Here is a 21329-nt window from a genome sequence, read left to right as displayed (position 1 = left end):
CTTATTATTGTACTAAAATAAAAAAAATGGCTCTGAGCACTATGGGACTCAACTGCTGAGGTCATTAGTCCCCTAGAACTTAGAACTAGTTAAACCTAACTAACCTAAGGACATCACAAACATCCATGCCCGAGGCAGGATTCGAACCTGCGACCGTAGCGGTCTTGCGGTTCCAGACTGCAGCGCCTTTAACCGCACGGCCACTTCGGCCGGCGCGTACTAAAATATAAATAGTAATAATAATAACACTAAAATTTACGTGCATAATGATTGTGGATAACGGAAGTGTTGTCCAAGTCCAGTCAGTAGCTACAGAAACCATCCCAGCATCCGCCTGGGATGCTTTGTGATTGGCATGGAATATCTGTATTAGAACAGCTGGAAAGGGTAAACTAGCTTATAATTCCTCTGTATAAATAGTTTCACTCTCTCCATTCCTTCGAGTTTCATTCATTTTTGTAACAGATATAACAACGCAATCAAGCGGTTACCAAGTTTTCATAACCATTAAGAGGATCTAAAATATTTTGAAAGAAATAGAAGCAGATAGCCAGCGAAAGGGAAGCAAAGGACCATAATGCTAATGGATAATTTTATGGATTTCAAAAATTAATTTAAAAAGTTTCTTTTTGGCAACATCTTATCCTCCATTAAAAATGTAAATGTCGTATGACATTGTTGGTGGGGTGGGTTGAGCCGCCTGTCGAAGTTCTTCCTCCGCGCCCTTTCCTTACGGATATGTGAGAGTTGTGACTAACGCATGTCTATAGAGAGTAAAGTAAAGTCGTATGGCATGAGGTTGGGATATCCTGAACAGCAAGTTCAGCTGTTTAACTGGAAAGGTATCTTCCTATTTCTGGGGCCAGAAGCACCTTTCCTTATTGAAGTATGAGAACTGTACATGCAACTGTATTTGTTGAGTGTAGGGACTCCAACGTCGCCACATGGCTTACTCCTCCCGTTAATAGCAAGGGGACCGCTGAACTTAACGTCATCAACAATGTCACATGGGCTCACTTTATGAAGCACTGTGGAGAGGTTTGAAACTGAATCCAGGGCGCTGGCGAAAAGAGACGTGATCAGGAACTTAATGTCATCACCTCATAGGGACCGATGACCTCAGCAGTTTGGTCCTATATTCCTTACCACAAATTTTCCAATTTCATCACCTCTCCTCTCTTTGCCGGTCAAATACTGTCAGTGAAAATCTCATCCTGCACCAGGATTCGAACCAGCTTACCTCCGACTAGAGGGCACTACACAGACGTGCGTTAGTGACATCGGCTACTGAGGCGGGTTCTGCTCCATTGGAGAGGAACTCCATTGAAACTCTTAAACTTAATGTAGTACGCCATATTTCACGTATAATTAATATTCACCCTGCGTTATAATATTATTTTTTGATGTTGTATTGAACTTGAATGAAATGTACATCCATGGCTTCCTTCCACATTCCAGAAACGTCTGTCTGGAATACGACTGATGTAGCAAATGTAGTATTGAGGGTATCCACAGTTGTAGAATTGTATCATGGTGAAAAAGACCATCTCAGCTGAGTGATAAATGTTTATTTATGATCCAACTAATTTCGTGGCGTTAGAGTCACATTCTAAGGGATACATCTGCATAGAAACAATAGCAAAATGTATAAAGATCTGTTTCGTTTAATATGTAGTTGAACTATACACGGAATTATATAGGGATATTATGTATTCACATTTATTTCATAGCTTAGGTCAAGAGCTAATCAATAGATGACCCAACACTATCTGCCAGCTGTGATAAAAAATTCAGCCTTCAAGAAGTCGGTAGTCCAAGTTAAAATGCGGCAGAATGCACGGAACATCATCCCGATACAGGAAATCTTAACTGAAGATAATGTGGTAACCCAAATGAATGTAAAAGAATAAAACAAATGATACGTGTAGGTGATGAAACCTACGTTCACCTGGAAAGGTAAAATAAATCTCATAAAACAGAGATTGTATGGTCCTGTGACAGGTAACGAAAGTCTAGTTCAGATAAAATTCTGCTTACGAAATAGACCCTCTTGATAAGAGAAGGACTGGGGAAAGGCAGAACGCAAGGAACATCACTCCGATACAGGATATCTAGAATAAGGATACAGTGCTAAACAAAACGGATATAAAAGTATAAAACAGATGATATGTGTAGGTTATGAAACCTAAGTTCACCTGGTAAGATAAAGTAAATCAAAGCAGAGCTTGTATACGTATCATTGTACGACAGGTAACGTAGGTGAAGTCCAGGTAACATGCTGCTTACAAAATAGATCGTCATCTGGATAAAAGAAGCACCGGAGAAAGGGAAAATTAAAATATTATATAAACATACCAAAGACGTAACATCGTCGTGATAACACAACGCAGGCAGTGACCGCCAAGACTGGAAATGACAAGGGGAAGGCCTCAGACACGGCCAACCGATTCGGCTCAAATGTGGCAGGTCGCTTGTGTACAGCCTAAAACGAAGGACTCTAAGATATTTTAGCTCAACACCCTCCCGTTTTTCAGAAAATCACCCCTAAACGTTATGACGAGCAATCGACTCAAAATTGGTGGGATCGATAGATAATTGTAAATAGAGTATTTTTCATCATGAGGTATGGGGTCCACAAATGCATACTTTTCCAGAAATCGAGGAAAGAAACTTTTACAAGTGCCCACATGGTAAACGCTTTTCGCGGAGAGCGCCGATAGCGCAATGGCCAAGGTAACGCCGGCACGGTAGCTCAACGTATTCGGTCAGAGGATTAGTTCCCCTCTATAATAAAAAAGGAACTGAGTGAATGGATCTACAATGAACTTCAAGGGGTGTCATGGGACGTCAGCTCCGAACAAATGCAACGAACTATAACCAACAAAATGAGATTAAAAACAAAATGTAACTGGCTGAGAAGAGGAGATACCGGGTTCGAATCTCGAGGAAACCTAGCGGATGCTATTCTTCTCGTTCGTATTTTTCCATATCTCAATTGATAGGGGTAGGAGGGTTAATAAGGTAAGTAAATCAATAAGGAATGGTAAAAAGGTAGGCAAATAAATTTCTCAAACCTCTTGGGATAGTAAACAACTGAAATGTTACTCCTGGTCACTTTACAATGGCTCTTCCAGTCACTGTCACATGTCCTCACTTTTCTTCGAACAGCTAGGTCACACAAACATTCGAAATAAACGTACTCGCGGCACCAAGAACATCTAATGAAGGCAATCTTTCGACAGCTACACTGTTCCTTGGGAAAAGTCGGCGGAAAACAAACTTGGTTTACATTTTAAAATATGCCTTTTTCGGGAATTAATTTTGACGCGTACCACGCATTAGATATCTTTGCCGCAAAAATCGGCGCTGAAAGTTGGTTAAGAATTATGCTGTGAATAGCTATTTCATCTGTGCGGTTGTGCAATTCCCGCTGGGTTTCCAGAAGCACACTGCAATTCTGAAGCCTCGAAATAAAGTTTTTAACCTGGCGATAGAAATAAACATCACACGGCTGCAACACAGGTGTGCAGTTTGGCGGTATTACTTTTGTCATACTCGTCGGTTGACTCTCGTCATCGATAGACATTAGAGTATTAGTTTGTCCACCCCAGGAATCCAATATTAGGCAAAATTTGTTTTCATCAACGTATGGTTTTAAAACATTCTCAGGAAATGTTCTGTAAATCGCATTTGACAATTTCCCGGATTTGGAGCAAGTAATGTAAACGTTTTTCGAGTCGGCTAAGCGATTGACCTCTTCTATAAACCGAAGATCAAATGTAACATTCGTTTCCTGTAAACACAGAGGCTGTGATGGCATATTGCTCCGTGTACGAATGTGTTAGTTGTTTTTTTTACTACCAGCTGCGACAAAGATTCATTTTTTCTCCTTTATGCTATAACATGCGTCGAATGCCCACACGATATTCGCATGCTGTTTAATCGGTGTTGATCGCATAATCACGATTAAAACCTGTAATAGGTGATGCCCAAGATAATAATGCAGCAAACGTAAAATCCTTGTTGGTCGTATATAGAAGCGCTGCACCTCCAGCCCACCCCTGGAGCATTCTCGTTGTTACATTCTCGTTACGACAACGAGATTCGACAAATCGGTCGTACGTCCACTTATTTATCGCCTGGTATGTGTCGCATGTTGTCCCTCCTTTAACAATATCGTTTTCCCACAATTTTAGGTTCTTCTTCCTTTTCAGGTCTGTTGTTGCTCCACTCTTTTGCAGTGTTTCTAGGTTCCAATTTGGATGATTCCTGGCTAGCGTTACCGACTTTACTTCAAGAGGTATAGTGCCGTAGTTCAATCGTTTAGTAACCGGTTCGTAATACTCATCGGGAACAGATGAAGTACAGATTGCCTGCGACGTGAACATTGCCAAAGTGTTATGACCATTTTGCGATTCACTAGTCGTGACATATTCCACTGAATCACCTTCTATTTCGCCTTTATGGTATAGTTCTTCAGTACCAAGAAAAGTCATTTCGTTCGTCGGCTCCAAAAATCGCTCGACAATAGCCGCTCCTGCCAATCTGGAACACCGAGAAACAGAACTGCCTGCTTCCGGTAATGGACTGATAATACGTCCGTCTTGCAACACTTTCACAAATCAAAACACAGTGTCGGTAACTTCCCGCTTGCCGTCGTGTGTGACAGGCTCCCAACTATATATTTCAGCGCTGTTCAAAGGGTGTACATCCTCCATTATTCAGATTATGCAACTGAAAGATATGACACAACAAACAATAACTAGTTAGTACGGGATAAACAAAAAAGCTAATTACTACAAACTGTATACAGTACAAGTCATATCTTACTTACGGAAGATCACTGTGTTTTTTCACAAAGAATATTTTATTCGGTGGATTAACGATGAAAAATCATTACATGTATTCTCGAGGTTTGCGGCAGCCTAGTGATGGAAAACAACTCTTTCCGATTGACTCCTATAAGTTTCGTGCTGGAGACCCTCACTCTTCGAGGTTCACAGCTATGATGTGACGAACAGGCAACCGGGACAACATAACTCTTCCCGCGTGCACTCTGTCCCGTGCCTCGATGTAAACAAGCGTCGCGCGGTTGGCTATCTGTGGTCCCTCGTGAGGAATTCGCAGCACTCTTTCTCGGAGTTGTTTCCATGTGACAAGGCTTAAAAGTTTGATTCTTAACTAATTGCCGGCCGGAGTGGCCGAGCGGTTCTAGGCGCTACAGTCTGGAACCGCGAGACCGCTACGGTCGCAGGTTCGAATCCTGCCTCGGGCATGGATGTGTGTGATGTCCTTAGGTTAGTTAGGTTTAAGTAGTTCTAAGTTCTAGGGGACTGATGACCTCAGCAGTTAAGTCCCATAGTGCTCAGAGCCATTTGAGCCTTAACTAATTCACGTCGTTTGCGAAATTAGTTTGCCTACCTTATTACTATTATCATTCCGCGTTGAGTTGCGTACCTTCCTATCCTACGAATTCTGATACGAAAAATTGCAATTCAAAAAAATGAAAACCGTACAGTTTCCTAGAGATTCCATCCCGGGTTATCCACTTCCCAGCCAGTTAACTTGGCCGTTGGCGTCTTGTTTTTTCTTTTTTTTTTTTTTTTGTTCGTCATCGCTCGTTGTTACTGGTCGTGGCGGACGTCACATGACATCCGTTGAAGTTCCTTGCTGATCCCTTAGTCAGTTCTTTTTATTACAGAGACCAGCTAGCTCTGACCGAATTCGTTGAGCTACCGTTCCGGTGTTATTGCCGCGCACGGCGAAAAGCGTTTACCACGTGGGTACATAAGCGGCAGTTGTAAACGTTTCTTTCCCGGATTTCTGGAAAAGTATGCGTTTGCGGACTCCATACCTGATGATGAAAAATGGTCTATTTATAGTTATCTATCGATCCCGCAAATTTTGAGTCGATTGCTCATCATAGCTTTTAGGGTTGATTTTCACAAAAACGGGAGGGTGTTGAGCCAAAATATCGTAGAGTTCTTCGTTTTAGGTTGTTCACAAGCGACCTGCCACATTTGAGCCGAATCGGTTGGCCTTGTCTGAGGCCTTGTGAGCTAAACCGGGGCCGGCGCCGATACGGAAAACGAGCGCATGCGCGAAGGAGCGTATGCGACGAGAGGCGACATAGCAACAGAATCACAAACAGTGACAGAAAAAGTTGAGTAGCATAGTTACAAATAATTTTACAAATGAAAGGCGGAAGAACCTAAGAAACAATTGTTACTTTATCTTCAAAACAAGGGGCGGGAGGGCGGGCAACCATGCCTAGTGGAACACAATTGCAAAATAAAAGGAATTATATAGGAATTTATTGATAAACTTCTTTAGGAATAGAAAATATTAGGATGTTGCATAAGTTCATAGCGTTTTTGTTTTATAGTTTGGCATTCCTTTTGCTGTGGATTTATTTATAAAAAAAAATTTGTGTGAAATCTTATGGGACTTAACTGCTAAGGTCATCAGTCCCTAAGCGTACACACTACTTAACCTAAATTATCCTAAGGACAAACACACACACCCATGCCCGAGGGAGGACTCGAACCTCCGCCGGGACCAGCCGCGCAAGGTCAGTTGAGTAAGGTGGGCGCGGAATGACTTCGCAACCCAACTCCTGTATAGTGTTCTTTGTCAGTGTGGTAGATTGCGGCTGGGCATTATTATGGGGTGCCATCACTTCACGCAATCTTCCTGGTAGTTGTTCTTGAACTGAGTCTGCAAACGTCTCAGTTATTGACAATGAATGTCAGCAGTGATGGTTACGCGTTGTGGAAGTAATTGTTAGTACACCGCAATGTCGCTGTTCCACCAAATGCAGAACATGATTTTTTATGGATGCGCGCATGCCTTTGTAAGGGGAGTTGTTGCTTTGTTTAGGTTCAACCATTCCTTTCTTTTCATTATGTTAGCATAAAAACACAATTTCTCGTCATCAGTAATGCTATAGGGTAGGAATGGTCGGTTTTGTTCACGGGCCAACTGATGACGAGCAAGAAGAGATGCACATATGGCAAGCCGCTGATTTTTGTGATTTTGGCTTAGAGGATGTGGAACCAATACACCCAATTTTGAAATTTACCCATTGCATGCAAATTCCACACGATGGTGGAATGATCACAGTTCATCATATTTGTAAGTTCTCGAGTACACTGACGTGGATTGTTGTGGGTTATTGCGTTTAAACGGTCTTCATCAAGCTATGAAGATTCTGGTGAACGTGGAGAGTGACTTCAAACGAGAAAACCATTTTCTTGCCGTGCTCTGTTCAGTGGCATTATCCCCATTCACAGGGCAAATGTTTCTTCCTACCTCCGCTGCTGTTACTTATCTACTGAAGTCTAACAGAAGAATATCTTGGAAAAGTTCCCATTTCTCTACTTAGCACTCCATTTTCTAGCACCCCTTCACTATCGCCAAATGACAAAATGACATTACGTAGCCGGTCGAGGTGGCCGAGCGGTTCTACGCGCTACAGTCTGGAACCGTGCGACCGCTACGGTCGCAGGTTCGAACCCTGCCTTGGGCATGGATGTGTGTGATGTCCTTAGGTTAGTTAGGTTTAAGTAGTTCTAAGTTCTAGGGGACTGATGACCTCAGAAGTTGAGTCCCATAGTGCCCCAGCTGACCAAATGGAGTCCCATAGTGAGGACCCTTTCACTGTCAGGAGCTGGTAATGCTGTCTCGCACTTGTAAGCGGCATCCCCGTGTGCTTCACAATGATCACACAACGTCTGACGCTGTTCACGCCCCATCTATACAAGGTCTGGTTACAACACAAAACACTAATAGCACTAATGCACTCTAATAGCCGTTGAACCTCTCACAGAGAATTTCAAGTCTAATCATTTACCCTCGAATATTGTGTACATACGAAGCTACACTGACATCCGGCTATGTCTTCAGGATGCTTCACTCTATTTGTCAGGCAATATACACACATAAAAAACTTTTGCATCACCTCGGTTCCGAAAGTTCCTGAACCTGTACAGAAAATTAGAATAGAGATCAAGGTAAACATAATTTACGCACTTTTTATTGCCCATGAATACCACACGCTGCATATTGTACCACCAAACAGCGAGACCTTCAGAAGTGGTCGCCCATATTGCTCTACACACCGGTACCTCTAATACCCAGTAGCACATCCTATTGCATTGATGCATGCCTGTATTCATCGTGGCATATTATCCAAGAGTTCATCAAGGCACTATTGGTCCAAATTTTCCCACTCTTCAACGGCGATTCGGCATAGATCCCTCAGAGTGGTTTGTGGGTCACGTCGTCCATAAACAGCCTTTTTCTATCTATCCCAGGCATTTTCGATAGGGTTCATGTCTGGAGAACATGCTGGTCACTCTAGTAAAGGGATATCGTTGTCCTGAAGGAAGTCATTCACAAGATGTACACGATGGGGGCGCAAATTGTCGTCCACGAAGTCGAATGCCTCGCCAATATGCTGCCGATATGGTTGCACCGACGGTCGGAGGATGGCATTCACGTATCGTACAGCCGTTACGGCGCCTTCCATGACCACCAGCGGCGTACTTCGGCCCCACATAATGCCATCCCAAAACAGCAGGGAACCTCCACCTTGCTGCAATTGCTGGACAGTGTATCTAAGGCGTTCAGCCTGACCGGGTTGCCTCTAAACACGTCTCCGACGATTGTCTGGTTGAAGGCATGTGCGACACTCATCGGTGAAGAAAACGTGATGGCAAACCTGAGCGGCCCATTCGGCATGTTGTTGGGCCCGCAAAGATGGACCTCGCCATGGACGTCGGGAATGAAGTTGCGCATTATGTAGCCGATTTCGCACAGTTTGAGTCGTAACACGCCATCCTGTGGCTGCACGAAAAGCATTATTCAACATGGTGGCGTTGCTGTCAGAGTCCCTTCGAGACACAATCCGTAGGTAGTGGTCATCCACTGTAGTAGTAGCCCTTGGGCGGCCTGAGCGAGGCATGTCATCGACAGTTCCTGTCTCTCTGTATCTCCTCCATGTCCGAACAACATCGCTTTGGTTCACCCCGAGACGCCTGGACACTTCCCTTGTTGAGAGCCCTTCCCGGCACAAAGTAACAATGCGGACGCGATCGAACCGCGGTATTGACCGTCTAGACATGGTTGAACTACAGACAACACGAGCCGTGTACCTCCTTCCTGGTGGAATGACTGGTTGCTGTTGGACCCCTTCCGTCTAATAGGCGCTGCTCATGCCTGGTTGTTTACATCTTTGGGCGGGTTTAGTGACATCTCTGAACAGTCAAAGGGACTGTGTCTGTGATACAATATCAACAGTCAACGTCTATCTTCAGTATTTCTGGGAACTGAGGTGATGCAAAACTTTTTTTGATATGTGAATATCTACAGTGTGTCCCTCCTAATAGCCAGTACTCCAGCAGCAACTGAGCAGCGCTGTTGCATGGTGGTAGCAGTCAGCGCGGCCAGGGCGGTGCAGTCACTATAGGAGTACTGGTTTTTCTTCGTGTTTTGCTGTCGCATTAGATAAATCTGGAAAATGTCTATCGAAGGGGAACGTAAAATCACGCTTTAAAAGTCGTTTTGTTCGCAACGTTAAACAAACCGACGCTTTCCGTCAGCACTTGGCGTCACATGAAATACGTGATGAGCAGTATTTGTTTGGGATGATTCCAGCAACTCACTGCAAAAACAAATTGCAAATAGCTGCTGAAACACAAGAGGAAATGCACCCGATGACTCTTACGAAGCTGGCCGGAGTGGCCGTGCGGTTCTAGGCGATACAGTGTGGAACCGAGCGACCGCTACGGTCGCAGGTTCGAATCCTGCCTCGGGCATGGATGTGTGTGATGTCCTTAGGTTAGTTAGGTTTAATTAGTTCTAAGTTCTAGGCGACTGATGACCTCAGAAGTTAAGTCGCATAGTACTCAGAGCCATTTGAACCATTTTGAACTCTTACGAATATACAATGTCCAGTCACATTAATGTGACCACCTGTTACAAATATCTGAATAACGATGTTTCGCAGCGCGAGACGTTCAGGAAGAGAGTCAATGAGGTTGTGGAAGGTATCGATTGGAATGTGGAGCTATGCCGACTCCAGTTCCGTGACTAGCTACACTAGGTTTCTCGGCTGAGGATCCACGGTGCGAACAGACCGATCGAGTGGTCCCATAGACTCTGACTGGGGTACGGTTTAATGGCCAGGGGAGTACGGTAAACTCATCCCGGTGTTCTTCGAACCACACACCCACAATGCGAGTTGTATGACACATTGCATCGTTCTGCTGGTACATGACACTGTATTGAGGTAAAACAAGCAGCATGCTGGGGTGGACATGGTCCCGAAGGATAGATGCATACTTGTGTTGATCCGTTCTGCCTTCCAGAACGTCGAGATCAACTAGGGAATGCCTTCTTGCCTGGACCCTTCCGAAGACTGTTGCAGGGTATTTGCTTTCAGACGTTTCACGCCGTACAAGTCCATGGCCATCTGCCCGATGGAGCATAGAAGATGATTCATCTCGAAAGGCCACCTGTCGCCACTCAGTAGACGTACTGGCGTGTAAATTACATCCTCCGTCGCCGACGGACAGGAGTCAGCATTGGTGCATGAACCAGGCACCTGCTGCGGAGTACAGTCTCAACAACGTTCACTGAACGGTAGGTGAGGTGACACTGTTGGTTCATCTGGGCGGTCAGTTGTTCAATAGTTGCTTCCGTTCGCCCATGCAGATCTCCGCAGCCTTCGTTCACCCCTGACATCTATGGCCCGTGGTGCACCACAATTGCCTCGGTTTCGGTTTTGAATAGCTCCATGTACAGTATACTTTAACCAAGCGGCACGCGAACAGTTTACAAACTTAGCCATTTCGGGATCGCTTCCACACTTGACCCGAAAGCAAGTGATCATGCCCTTTTGGACGTCCGATTTAACATCCAGTTTCCGCATTACGACAAAGACTGCAGTGTTTTCCGCGAACCGCCGATGCGGTTTATACACTACTGGCCATTAAAAATGCTACACCACGAAGATGACGTGCTACAGACGAGAAATTTAGCCGACAGGAAGAAGTTGCTGTGATATGCAAATGATTAGCTTTTCAGAGCATTCATACAAGGTTGGCGCCGGTGGCGTCACCTACAACGTGCTGACATGAGGAAAGTTTCCAACCGATTTCTCATACACAAACAGCAGTTGACCGGCGTTGCCTGGTGAAACATTGTTGTGATGCCTCGTGTAAGCAGGAGAAATGTGTACCATCACGGTACCGACTTTGATAAAGGTCGGATTGTAGCCTATCGCGATTGCGGTTTATCTTATCGCGACATTGCTGCTCCCGTTGGTCGAGACCTAATGACTGTTAGCAGAATATGGAATCGGTGGGTTCAGGACGGTAATACGGAAGGCCGTGCTGGATCCCAACGGCCTCGTATCACTAGAAGTCGAGATGGCTGTAACGGATCGTGCAGCCACGTCTCGATCCCTGAGTCAACAGATGGGGACGTTTGCAAGACAACAACCATCTGCACGAACAGTTCGACGACGTTTGCAGCAGCATGGACTATCAGCTCGGAGACCATGGCTCAGGTTACCCTTGACGCTGCATCACTGACAGGAACGCCTGCGATGGTGTATTCAACGACGAACCTGGGTGCACGAATGGCAAAACGTCATTTTTTCGGATGAATCCAGGTTCTATTTACAGCATCATGATGGTCGCATCCGTGTTTGGCGACATCGCGGTGAACGCACATTGGATGCGTGTATTCGTCATCGCCATACTGGTGTATCACCCGGCGTGATGGTATGGGGTGCGATTGGTTACACGTCTCGGTCACCTGTTGTTTGCACTGACGGCACTTTGAACAGTGGACGTTACATTTCAGATGTGTTACGACCCGTGGCTCTACCATTCATTCGATCCCTGCGAAACCCTACATTTCAACAGGACAGTGCACGAACTCATGTTTTAGGTCCTGTACGGGCCTTTCTGGATACAGAAAATGTTCGACTACTGCCCTGGCCAGCACATTCTCCAGATCTCTCACCAATTGAAAACGTTTGGTCAATGGCGGCCGAGCAACTGGCTTGTCACAATACGCCAGTCACTACTCTTGATGAACTGTGGTATCGTGTTGAAGCTGTATGGGCAGCTGTACCTGTACACGCCATCCAAGCTGTGTTTGACTCAATGCCCAGGCGTATCAAGGCCGTTATTACGGCGAGAGGTGGTTGTTCTCGCTACTGATTTCTCAGGATCTATGCACCCAAATTGTGTGAAAATGTAATCTCATGTTAGTTCTAGTATAATATATTTGTCCAATGAATACCCGTTTATCATCTGCCTTTCTTCTTGATGTAGCAATTTTAATGGCCAGTAGTGTATGCCCTTCACTGCTAGTGCTGCCACCTGCTGTCAGTGCACGATGACGTCGAACATAGGCGTTGGTCACATTAATGTGACTGGAACTTGTTGGTGCACATAAAATGGTTAACTTCTTGAAGAGGTTCCTACAATATGACTGCGCTCGCTTTTGTGTAATCTATAATTTTTTTCTAAGTGGTGATTTTTCCCCAGTGGGCGGACAAGCTACGTTTTTGACCTGCAGAGAACATATGTATTGAAATGTGTCCTTGCGAATTACATTTATACAGAGGTGACAAAAGTCGTGGGTCAGCGATATGAACATGTACAGATGGCGGTAGTATCGTACACACAAGGTATAAAAGGGCAGTACACCCGCGCTTCTGTCATTTGTACTCAGGTGATTTATGTGAAAAGTTTTCCTATGTGATTGTGGCCGCACAACAGGAATTAACAGGCTCTGAATGCGGAATTTTAGTTGGAGCTAGACGCATGGGACATTTCAGTAAGGGAATCGTTGGGGAATTAAATATTCCAAGAACCACAGAGTCAAGAGTGTGCCAAGAATACCAGATTTCTGGCATTACCTCTCAGGACGGACAACACAGTGGCCAAATCGATGGCTTTCACTTAACGACCGAGAGCAGCGGCCTTTGCGTAGGGTTGTCAGTGCTAACAGACAAGCAACACTGCGTGAAATAACTGCATAAATCAATGTGGGAGATACGACGAACGTATCTGTTAGAACACTGTGGTAAAATTAGACGTTAATGGACTGTGGCAGCAGTAGACCAACGCGAGTGCCTTTGCTAACAGCACGACATCGTCTGTAGCCCCTCTCCTGGGCTCGTGACCATATCGGTAGGACCTTAGACGACCGGAAAACTGTGGCCTGCTTAAATGAGTCCCGATTTCAGTTGGTAAGAGTTGATGGTAGGGTTAGAGCGTGGATCAGTTCCCACGAAGTCACAGACCCAAGTTAACACTGCGCTGTGCCGGCTGATGGTGGCTCCATGATGACGGACTATGTTTACGTGGAATGGATGGGTCTACTCGTCCAAGTGAACCTATCACTGACCGGAAATGGTTAAGTTCAGCTGCTTTGATACCATTTCCAGCCTTTCAAGGACTTCATGTTCCCAAACAACTACGAAATTTTTATGGATGACACTGAACCATGTCAACAGATCACAGTTGTTCGCGATTGGTCTGAAGGATATTATGGACAATTCGAGTGAATGATCTGGCCACGCAGAGCGTCCCACATGAATCCCAAAATGGTTCAAATGGCTCTAACCACTATGGGACTTAACATCTGAGGTCACCAGTCCCCTAGACTTAGAACTACTTAAACCTAACTAACCTAAGGACATTACACACATCCATGCCCCTGGCAGGATTCGAACCTGCGATCGTAGCAGCAGCGCGGTTCCAGACTGAAGCGCCTAGAATTGCTCGACATGAATCCCATCAAACATTTATGGAACATAATCGAGAGGTCAGTTCGTGCAGAAAATCCTGCACGTGCAACACTTCCGCAGTTATGGACGGATGTAGAAGCAGAATGGCTCAATATTTCTACAAGGGACTTTCAGTGATTTGTTAAGTCCATGCCATGTCGTGCTGCTGCACTTCGCCGGGCAAGAGGAGGTCTGACAAGGTATTGGGAGGTGTTCCACGAGTTTTGTCACTTCAGTATACAGGGTCAGTTTCGAAGAGGACGTACCTGGTTGTGGGGCAGGTACAGGTGCGTCAGCTGCATCAAGACGTGTCCGGCCAGGAAGTCCGCGCCCAGCTGCGGCAGCTGCAGGCCGCGCACCTCGACGCCGCTGGTGGCCGTCGTCAGGTTGGCCCAGTCCGGCGCGACGCCGTCGCAGTGCACAGTGACGTCACCTTCTCGAGCCGCCAGGCCCTGGCACGCCGCCTCTGCCCGCCACCCGCAAGACACCACCAGCAGGGACCAGGCCGCCAGGCGCACACCCTGCAACACGTGACTGCTGCAGCTGACTGCAGTGGAAGTCAAGGCTCAACCAGCCTTCATGATGCAAGAAATTTGTTTTGGATTGACATCAGAACCTCAGCGGGTTGACATTTGTCTCTTGTACTCGTTATGTTTTATCAGTCTCGTCAATACAGTACACCTGCTACAACTGATTTCATCCAGCACTTTGTGATTCACGTGAAAATTTCTAATGTACATATTGCAGTTATTACTAATTCATTTGGCCCCTTAAAGAGCAGCCACAATCACTAGTTAGCTTTAGTCTTCCTGTTTCATCTTCCCGAATCATTTTGTTCTATTTTACTTATACTTATTTGCCTGCAAATGCGGCAACGCTTCGCAATTGCTAAATATGCATGGGAATTATGCGTGGGGAAGTCAAAAAGTGATGGGAATTTTGACAAAAGGAGTATTTATTCTAATGATAGAAAACTGAAACATATATTTTCTACGTAATCTCCGTGCACTTCAACGCAATTTGTCCCAAGTTTTACAAAATTTTTCATTCCGTTGGAAAACATTTTTGGTTGCACTTATAAAAAAAATTTGCATCGCATCAATGACTTCTGCATCAGCTGCGAATCTTCTTCCCCTGAGCGCTTCCTTCAATGGTTGAAACATTTGGAAAAAGCTTGGAGCAAGGGTTGGACTGTGTGGTGGTTGTGTCAGCGTTTTGAATCCTAACTCCTTTATTGCTTCGGCCGCACGTTTGGTAAAATATGGCCCAGCGTTATCTTCCTGCAAGATGACACCCTTTCGCAGTTTTCCGCCACATTTGGGTCTGACTACAGGTTTCAGTTTAGTTCGCAACTCATCACAATAGTTCTTACTGTTCACAGTTCCGCCCCTTGAGGTGAAATGAACGGCTACCACACATTATATGTCCCAAAATAGTGTTAGCATAATCTTACCAGCTGATAGCTAACGTCTAAATTTCTTAACTTCTGGTGATGATGGGTGTTTCCAAACCATGCTCGCAGCCTTACTTTCCAGTTCGCGATGACGCAGCTACGTTTCGTCTACAGCAACGATTTGCTGTAAAAATCCATCTCCCTCGCGATGATAAGGGGTAACTGTTTACGAAAGACCTCTACCCTCTGCGTATTATGGTGCGGTAACAATTCTTTCCGTACCCACTTTGCACATACTTTTCAAAAATTTAGCCTGTCGTGTAGGGCGGAATACGCTGAACCATGGCTGATATGTAAAGTATTGGCGATTTCGTCCACTGTAATTCGTCTGTTTTCCATCATCATACCTCAACCACTTCTAAATTGTCCTCAGTTGTTGACATCGATGGCCTGCCCGATCTCTCCTCGTCACATAGAGAAGTTCTACCCGGTTTGAAGCTCTCTGTCCATTGAAACTTTGATTCTCTATCCATTCGTAGCTTTTGCATCGTGGTAAACAGCTGTCACCACATTGCGCTTTCATTCGACTAATAATTTCCGCAGGTTTAACACCTTCCGCAAAAAAAAGTGAATCATTGCCCTCATTTCCTCTTTGGTGCAGGTAGACAATGGAGTTGTCACGTTTCACGGTCTACTGCGGGGATAAGACTAACACGTTGTATAGAATTGTTGCAGACGACAATAATTCAGCCCTGGATACTAACTGTGTTACGAAGCACTATGGAGAGAAATTTCAACACTCCCTTTACTTTTTGACTTCCCCTCATATGTACCTTCTGACCTCCTCCTTTCTCTCTCTCCCTCTCTGTCCATCTCCTTCTCCCCCACTCTTTACCCATCTCCTTGTGTCCCCACCCACTTTTTGACCTCCACCTCCCCTCTCTCACCGTAGATTTCAGTCGCCCCCTAGATTTCACGATGTCCTCCACAGCCCTTCTCTGTCCATCTTCTCCTTCCCCTTCTCCCCTCTTCCCCTCCCCCTCTTTGACCATCTCCTCTTGGCCCCCTCCTTTTGACCTTCAGCCTTGTTTATTGTTACTGCAAACGAAACCTCGATTAGGAAATGTAATAACTTAAAATGAATGGGTAAATCTGTTGAGATCATTAATATAAGGGTGTAATTTACAACTCCACAACAGGTCACAGCAGTTCACCCACACCATCGCCGCCCCCCACTGGACCACAAACTCAGGGTTATTGTGCGGTTCGGCCCCTAGTGGACCCCCCCCCCCCCCCCCCCCCCCAAGGAAAGTCTCATACCAGACGAGTGTAGCCCCTAGTATTTGCGTGGTAGAGTAATTATGGTGCACGTGTACATGGAGACAGTGTCTGTGCAGCAATCACCGACATAGTGTAACTGAGGGAATATTTAGTGTGAAGGGGCAAAAGGCTGATGCAGTCCAGCAAAATATGGATCACTGTGAACGAAGCTCAGCAACTACAAAGGGATGGGGGCTCATAGCGGGGTAAAAAACCATGGGTCAACCTAATACAGTCAATACGAAGGCAGAGGATGGTAGATCCTCGCCAGGAGAAGCAGAGTGAAGAATGCCTAATGGTGGGAGACTCCTCTATAGCGCTGGTTTATTAGACAGGAGGGTAGTGTCCGAAGAGTCAGCCCACGACTGAGCAAAGAGAGATTTTACGTAAAGCCGTAAATCCACCCCCAGAGGGGCCATGGAGAACAGGGGTAGGTGGTGCCCCCCCCTCCCAGCCTGATGATCAGCAAGTTCATTAACCTGGACACCTATGTGGTCAGGAACATAAAGGAAATCAACCAAACAAGCAGCATCACCAAGATCAGTGAGAAGGTTGTGGATGGTAGAGAGCGAGGGATGGCAGGAATAACACTAAGCGATAGTCTGAAGGCCACTCATTGAGTCCATACATAATAAACTTGGGTGAGGGAATACTGTTTAATAAAGCAGAGGGACGGATAGCAGTAAGCATCCCACATGTGGCAGGCAAGAGATGGTGTTTCACACCAATAGAAGATGTGAAGACATATCCAACATTGGCGGATATAGAGCCATCAGTGTAAAAAAACAATGGCACCCTGAAACTCTTGTAAGAGCGCTTGCAACAAAAAACGGAACACTGTTGGAGCAATGGAGGGTTTCGGGCCCCAGAAGAGATCCATCTGAATCTGTGGTCGAGGAACTAACCTGGGAGTGGGTGGGGGGGGGGGAGGTAGGCGGGAGAGAACGTGGGGAAAAGGGCAAGGAGGGGAGATGGAACTCACAGCAGAGAGAAGCGAGACGTAATTCAACTGGTAAATCCACCCAAGGGCAGACAGCAGCTGGGCGATGGACCAAAGCCGCAAAAAGAATAGGACAGGAAGAGGGGGAAGGGAAGAGCAGATAGTGGTGGCATAGGAAATCAGAAGCTGGGACTGCCGAATAGAAAGGAAAGGGATCCCAGTGTCAGCCAAGACTATCGACAGAGCTAGTGCAAAAGGCACAAGTGGCTAAATGAATATTGTGATGATGAACTGGGTCCAAAAGGAGCTGTGTGGAAGGGGCAGCTTATCCATAAACTTGACAACCATAGTCTAGATGGGACAGAACTAACACCCGATAAAGATGGAGAAGTGTCGAACTATTCATGCCCCAATGGGTGTGGGTAAGGAAGCGAAGATCACTGAGTTTATGAAAACAGCTAACCTTTAGATGATGGATATGGGGCAACCAAGTATGTTGTCAAAAAGAGGACACAAGAAACGGAACGCCGCGCGGGATTAGCTGAGCGGTCTAAGGCGCTGCAGACTGTGCGGCTGATCCTGGCGGAGGTTCGAGTCCTCCCTCAGGAATGAGTGTGTGTTTGTCCTTGGCATAATTTAGGTTAAGTATTGTGTAAGCTTAGGGACTGATGACCTTAGCAGTTAAGTCCCATAAGATTTCACAAACATTTGAACATTTGAACAAGAAACGGAACTGGGGGATCACAGTCAGGTGCTGGGCATCAAGGTAGAGCTCCCGATCTGGATGGACGGCAGTAAAGCGACAGAAATGCACCATCTCGACTTAAAGGGGAAAAAATCGAAAGTGTCGATATTGAAGCACGGATGGCAACCTGGAGCTGTCACTCCACAGAGGCCACCGAGTGGGAGCTAGTTCAGATATGAAAATCATCCATATACAGAACACGAGTGACCAATCAATAGTCTGGTAGAGGCCACAAGGCCATTAATAGTGATCAGAAAGGACACTTAATACAGAGGCCTGTGGAACACCATTCTCCTGGGTCCCTGGAGAGCTGAGAACAGTACCAACCCGCATTCTTAATGACTGTGGGACATGAACTTGGCCAGAAGAAGCTCCCATTCAGTACAAGTTTCATTGAAGGATTCCACCTGACAAGGGGTAAAACGTGAGTGGGAAGCTTCAGTCCGCTGATTCCAGAGGAGGAAGGCAGCTGGATAGGAGGCTGACGCTGTTGCTGTCGCAAAATGGGTCGTGAGGTGTTACATGATAACTGATCGATCTGTACAAAGGGCACTTGGAAGGGCGAGACCTTAAATGGTAGACTGCCACTGACAATCTTGAAGGATGTGGAGTGTAGCCCTCACCCATGATGAAGGCACATAAGTACCTAGAGAGCAGACAAAGCATTCCCAAAATACCCATTTGTTCCATCTGATTAAGTAATGGGCTTTGGCGAGAAAACATTTACAGGTAATAAGACCGATGGAGGATGTGCCAATTCAGATGTTGCAAGGTGTGACGACTATCTCGGATAGCAGTGGCAATAGTCTTGCTCCAACATGGAACTGACCAATGATGACTGGGGCCTGTCATGCATGGAGTGGCAATGCTGGCAGTGTGGATTATCTTACTGGCAGCTCATGGACAACTTTATGAATACAACCTGAGAAAGAAGGTGAAAACACATCCTGGGAGATATAAAGAGGCCAATAAGCATGATGGAAAGCCTAGTGGGGAAACCTGATAAGCAGGAGGCGGGAAGGGAACGAGAGAATCAACAGGAAGCGATCATTATCAGAGTCATCGTGTGGCGGCCAGTTTAAGGAAAGAAGAAGGGGAGGAGAAGAGAGCGAAAGTTCAATGGCAGAGAAAGTGCCATAATCAGCACTAAAATGAGTAGGGAACCGTCATTAAGAAGAAATTGGTCAAGTAGGAACTCCCAAATAGATGAAGAAGCACTGCCCCATAAAGAGTGATGGCCATTAAAATCCTCAAGGAGGAGGAAGGGAGGAAGGTAGTTAGGGCAACAGATATAGGTGGCCTGTCAGGAGGGAGATAGAGATTGCGCACAGTGATGGCAGAGACCAAGTGGAGCCAAACGGCAACCACTTCCAATGTGGTACAAAGTCAGATCAATGTCCTAGCAATACCCATACAGACCAACATGCAGACACGACTGGAAGCCCTCAAAGGTCTCACCTGGTTCCGACAGAAAGCACAGAACCCATGAAGAGTCGGTGAATGAGCATCAGTAAAATGAGATCCCTGGAGAATGACTCAAGTTGCTGAGTAAAAGACAATAAGGGATGGGAGGTGACAGAAATATCCAATATAGTTCCATTTAATAATCACAGAGTGGGTATCCAACTAAGAAGCAAATCAATCACACTGCTGGGTCACCACCTGTCACTAAAGATGACGAGGTGACTTCCATAAATAAGATGTCAGACTCAGCTTGTTAGGGGGGTATATGGCACCTCCAGAGGCACTGTGGAGGTCTTCTTCTTCTCTTTCATAGGTTGAGGAGGGCAGAGCACAGAGGAAGAGCAGGCTTCTGCAAGATATGGAACTGAAAGAGAGTGGGGACCTTGGGGCATACAGCCTGTGTGCCCAGTGAGTTGTGGTAGCAGGCCTCCAGCATGAGAGTCGCCAGGGGGGAGGGGGGGAGGGGTGGCGTCTCAGGAGGAGCTGGGGTAAGGAGGAGGGAGGAGGGGGAAAGAAATAACAGAGGCAAAAGTAGAAGTCATCGACACAGGGTGGAATTTGTCACATTTTTGACGAGCCTCAGTGTAAGATGGACCACCCAGGGGCATATACTCTTGTATCTTCTTCTCTTTCTTGTAAGCTGTGCAATCTGGTGAGTGCGGAAAGTGACGGCTGTAGCAATTTACACACAAAGGTGGCAGAACACGATGACTCCACTCGTGGAGTAGGTGTCACAGTCACCATATGGAGGGTCCACTGTACGTAAGGAAAATATGTGCTAGAAACACAAGCACTGGAAGTACCTCATTGGTGGTAGGACGTATGGCTTCAGGTCGCACCGATAACACATGACCTTGACCTTCTCTGGGAGGAGGGTATCTCCCTCGAAAGCCAGAATAAAGACAGCAATATTGGTGCGGCTGTCCTTACGACCCTTCTATATGCATTGAACGAAATGAACGTCCCGTCGTTCCAGATTAGCCCGTAGTTCCTCATCAGTTTCAAGGATGAGATCCCAATGAAAAATGAGTCCCTGGACCATTTTCAGAGGTTGGTGAGATGTAACAGACACTGGGACGTCGCCAAGACGGTGACGGACACGGAGAGCTGCAGACTGGGCGGCACAAGAAGCTTTATCAACAGGGAACTCGATCACATTTTACTGAGATTGCACTTCGTCATACTTGTCTTCGATATTTTCCACAAAAAATGGCTTTATGGTTGTGAATGTGTCTTCGTCTGTCATAGTGCAGACTAGATAGTGGGTAAAGTGTTTCACTCCTTGCTGGCGAGCCTGCCCATCCTCCCAGGGTATAGCCAGGGTAGGGAAGGTCACAGGGTTGTATCAAGCAGCATTCAATGATCTGATACCATTAAAAGATACAGCCATAGAGAATGGCCAGATTTTTGGATCTTAATGCGCTTCATGTGCAAAGCATCTGCCATGATGCCACCCACTGCGATCAGGAGCTCTCGCAATGGGCGCCACCTAGCCACAGCAAGAGCCGTCTGTCATGTGGCCATTTCTAGGAGTTCCGATGCTCCAGAATGACAAGTAACAGCTCCTAGGCACGTATGGAAAGGCAACAGCTCAAGTATCAGAAGTGTAATCCCTGTGTTGTAAGGGGCTCAGACAGATGGGTACATAACAGCTCCA

The 21329-nt window shown here is 46.0% G+C and overlaps 1 protein-coding gene across 1 annotated transcript in view; it reads right to left on the bottom strand.

Annotated features, from left to right (window-relative positions):
- The window catches only part of LOC126260262 (trophoblast glycoprotein-like), a 72973-nt gene that overhangs the window by 40315 nt on the left and 11329 nt on the right, over positions 1 to 21329 (bottom strand). Inside the window, exon 2 of the mRNA XM_049957591.1 lies at positions 14077 to 14331. Within this exon, the coding sequence (XP_049813548.1) occupies positions 14077 to 14331 (255 nt within the window). The remainder of the gene's footprint in view (positions 1 to 14076; positions 14332 to 21329) is intronic.

The sequence above is a fragment of the Schistocerca nitens genome, chromosome 5, assembly GCF_023898315.1.
Source record: "Schistocerca nitens isolate TAMUIC-IGC-003100 chromosome 5, iqSchNite1.1, whole genome shotgun sequence".
Taxonomy (NCBI): domain Eukaryota; kingdom Metazoa; phylum Arthropoda; class Insecta; order Orthoptera; family Acrididae; genus Schistocerca; species Schistocerca nitens.
The sequence above is the reverse complement of the archived record's forward strand: the minus strand, read 5'-3'. Positions and strand labels throughout refer to the sequence as shown.